Source organism: Plecotus auritus (genome assembly GCF_963455305.1).
Source record: "Plecotus auritus genome assembly, chromosome: 1".
NCBI classification, from domain to species: domain Eukaryota; kingdom Metazoa; phylum Chordata; class Mammalia; order Chiroptera; family Vespertilionidae; genus Plecotus; species Plecotus auritus.
The window spans coordinates 223,957,314-223,961,377 of NC_137770.1; the positions used below are offsets into that span (position 1 = coordinate 223,957,314).

Here is a 4,064-nt window from a genome sequence, read left to right on the forward strand (position 1 = left end):
TGGAGACAATAAAAACATCAGTGGTTGCCTAGGTGTGAGTGTGTGTGTGTGTGTGTGTGTAGATACAATGGCATAGCACAGAGGATTTCTAGGGGGTGAAAATACTCCGTATGATACTATAATGATGGATGCATGTGATAATACATTTGCCCAAACTCATAGACTGTACAAAACCAAGAGTACATCATAATGTAAACTATGGACTTTAAGTGATTGTGATGTGTCAATGTAGGTCCATCAATTTTAACAGATGTATTACTCTGGAAGAGGATGATGACAGTGGGGGAGGCTCTGCATGTGTTGGAGTAGGGGGACATGGGGGGAAAATCTCTGTACCTTCTCCTCAGTTTTGCTGTAAATCTTAAACTGCTCTAAAAAATAGTCTTTTAAAAATTACTTTCAGGGTAGGGGTTTGGGATGGGAATGGGGGGATGAGGACAAATATGTGATACCTTAATCAATAAAGAAATTAAAAAAAAATACTAGTGAGCCCTAGCCACTTTGGCTCAGTGGACAGAGCATCGGACTGTGGACTGAAGGGTCCCGGGTTCAATTCCGGTCAAGGGTACATGCTTGGGTGTGGGCTTGATCCCCAATACGGGGCATGCAGGAGGCAGCCAATCAATGATTCTCTCTCATCATTGATGTTTCTTTCTATTTCTGTCTCCCTCTTCCTTCCTCTCTGAAATCAATAAAAATATTTTTAAAAACAAAATAAAAAATTACTTTCAATTTTCTTAAAGCCTCTAGGCTATTCAAAGATAATATGAGAGAGGATGTTAAGTATGTCCTGGCAATAAAGTTCCTAAGCTGAACTAAGAGAGAGGCACTTCTGCCAACTATCCTATTTCTCCCTTTTGGGGATCCTGACTTGCCCCAGGGATGGAGATGTGGCACAGTAAATGGCTTGGAAATCCTTGAGCCAAGCTCTGAGATCAAGTTCAAAGATTCAATATACATGTTGGGACCCTATTCCAAACTCTTGGTTAATATACTCATATGTTGGCATTTAAAAAATCCTACAGGATTTAACAAACCACATAACCATTTAACATTACTTGCTGTCTTTCTAGGATTTTGAACTCATCTTCATCATTCATATGAGGGAACCAATAATAAAATTCTTGAAATTACAGTGAAGCATATAAGAAGTATTTATGTATTCTGTGGTATTGTCATGTCAGTGCCTGGCTGGACTTCAAACCTTTCAGAAGAAAGGGAATTGACTACCAACTGCTCCCCAACATGTCTCTAAGAAAGGTTCCTTCAGACCTGACTCCAACCACAACCACACTGGATTTATCCTACAACCTCCTTTTCAAACTCCAGAGTTCGGATTTTCGTTCTGTCTCTAAACTGAAAGTTTTGATTCTGTGCCATAACAGAATCCAGGAGCTGGATATCAAGACCTTTGAATTTAACAAGGAGTTAAACTATTTAGATTTGTCTTACAGCAGACTAAGGACTGTAACTTGGTATGCACTGGCAGGTGTCAGACATTTAGATCTTTCTTTCAATGACTTTGACACGATGCCTATCCATGAGGAGATGGCACCATGTCTCACCTGGAAATCCTAGGCTTGACTGGGGCGAAAAAAAAAAAAATCAGATTTCCAGAAAATCCCTTATTTTGTATCTAAATTCTGTCTTTTTAGGATCGAAAACTCTTTCTAATTATGAAGAAGGCAGCCTGCCCATCTTGAATATGACAAAAATTTACATAGTTTTACCAATGGACACAAATTTCTGGGTTCTTTTGCTTGATGCAATCAAGACTTCAAAAATATTAGAAATGACAAATATAGGTGGCAAAGACCAGTTTGCAAGTTATGGAACTAAAAAAAATCTTATTTCAGAGAATTCTGAGACATCTATCCTGTTACTTAATAAAGTTAATTTACTCTGGGATGAACTTCTCCTCATCTTCAATGTGTTTGGCATACGTCAGTAGAATATTTCCAGATTCGGCATGTGAGTCTTGGAGGTACAATTTATCTTGACCACAATTCATTTGACTACTCAAATACTGTAACGAGAACTGTAAAACTGGATCATGTCCATTTTTATATTCCACAGGAGAGTGTCTACTTGCTTACACAAAATGGATATAAGAAAACCTGACAATATCAGATGCACAAATGCTACACATATTATTCCCTACTTATCCCACAAGATTCCAATATTTAAATTTTGCTAATAATATCTTAACAGATGAACTATTTTTAAAAAACCTATCCATTTGCCTCATTTGAAAACTCTCAGTTTTAAGGGTAATAAATTGGAGACACTGTCCTTAGTGAGTTACTTTGCTAACAACACATCCTTGTAGCTCATAGATCTAAGCCAAAATCTGTTACAACATGAAAATAAAAATTGCTTTTGGCCAGAAACCTTGATCACCATGAACCTGTCATCCAATAAATTTGCTGATTCTGTTTTCAGGTGCTTGCCTACAAGTATTCAAACACTTGACCTGCAAAATAACAAAATTCAAACTGTCCCTAAAGAGATTATTCATCTGAAGTCTTTGCAAGAGCTTAATCTTGCATTTAACCTCCTAACTGATCTTCCTGGGTGCAGTCATTTCAAAAAACTCTCAGTTCTAAACATTGAAATGAACTTAATTCTCAGCCCATCTCTGGAGTTTTTTCGGAGCTGCCAGGAAGTTAAGACTCTAAATGCAGGAATAAATCCATTCCTGTGTACTTGTGAATTAAGAGATTTCATTCAGCTCGAAAAATATTTAAAGGGCAAGATGGTAGGATGGTCAGATTCATACATCTGTGAAAACCCTTTGAATCTAAAGGGGACTCAGTTAAAGGATGTTTGCCTTCCTGAATTATTCTGCAACACAGTTCTGTTGATTGTCACTATTTTGGTTGTCATACTAGTTCTGGGGATAGCCATGACCTTCTGCTGCCACCACTTTGATCTGCCCTGGTATCTCAGGATGCTAGGTCAGTGGACACAGACATGGCTCATGGTTAGGAAGACAACCCAACAACGCAAGAGAAAAGTCCACTTCCATTTGTTTATTTCATACAGTGAGCGTGTTTCTGCCTGGGTGAAGCACGAATTGATCCCCAATCTAGAGAAAGAAGATGGTTCTGTCTTCATTTGCTTTCATGAGGGAAACTTTGACCCTGGCAAGACAGTTACTGAAAATATTCAAAACTGCATTGAGAAAAGCCATAAGTCAATCTTTGTTCTGTCTCCCCACTTTGTCCAGAGTGAGTGGTGCCATTATGAACTCTACTTTGCCCACCACAATCTCTTCCATGAAACTTCTCATTCCGTAATTCTTATCTTACTGGAACCCACTCCACTCTATTGCATTCCTACTAGGTATCCAAAGCTGAAAGCTCTCATGGAAAAGAAAGCATACTTAGAATGGCCCAAGGATAGACGTAAATGTGGACTTTTTTTGGCACATCTTCGAGCTGCTATTAATGTTAATTTATTAGAAACTAGAGAGCCATGTGTGAACCCCAGACATTCAGGGAGTTGAATAAAGAGTCTCAAGGTTCTGAAATCTCTCTGATAAGAACAGGCTGCCTATAAATTCCCACCCTCCCTTAGAGAAACTGCGGTCCATATACATTGTTGGGATATAAGTGGATACAACCTTTATGATGGCCATTTGGCAATATCCGTTAAAATGAAAAATGATCATTTCCTTGTGTCAATTCCTTAAAGGTTTTCTGAGAATGTAACCTACAGCAACACAGGTTTACAAAGATTCATGTAAAAAGGTGTTTATCGCAGCATTGTTTATCATTATGAAAATTAGAAAGCAACTCAAATGTCCACAAAATAAGCATTGATTCCATACATTATAGTACATTAATGCAATAGAATATTTCACAGCTATTAAAAAATGGGGTAGCTCTATATTTACTAGTATGGTAAAATATTATATTAATATGATGGGTTATACATTGAAATAAAAGTCTAAAGGAATCTATACCAGCATTTTGGTATATAACAGTGGTTTAGGTTTGGGGGGGTGGATCATAGGGAGCATTTGGTTTCTATGTTGTATATTTCTATAATGTTGGAGTTGC

General features: G+C 37.7%; 1 protein-coding gene across 1 annotated transcript; it reads left to right on the forward strand.

The window, feature by feature from the left end:
• Positions 1 to 1,245: 1,245 nt before the first annotated feature.
• On the forward strand, positions 1,246 to 3,561 carry TLR10 (toll like receptor 10; the record flags this gene model as incomplete). The annotated part of the gene is given in 10 exon segments (XM_080688450.1): positions 1,246 to 1,546; positions 1,549 to 1,592; positions 1,594 to 1,629; positions 1,631 to 1,928; positions 1,931 to 2,093; positions 2,095 to 2,110; positions 2,112 to 2,216; positions 2,219 to 2,326; positions 2,330 to 3,469; positions 3,472 to 3,561. Coding segments are annotated over 10 exon segments (2,301 nt in total).
• Positions 3,562 to 4,064: the final 503 nt, after the last annotated feature.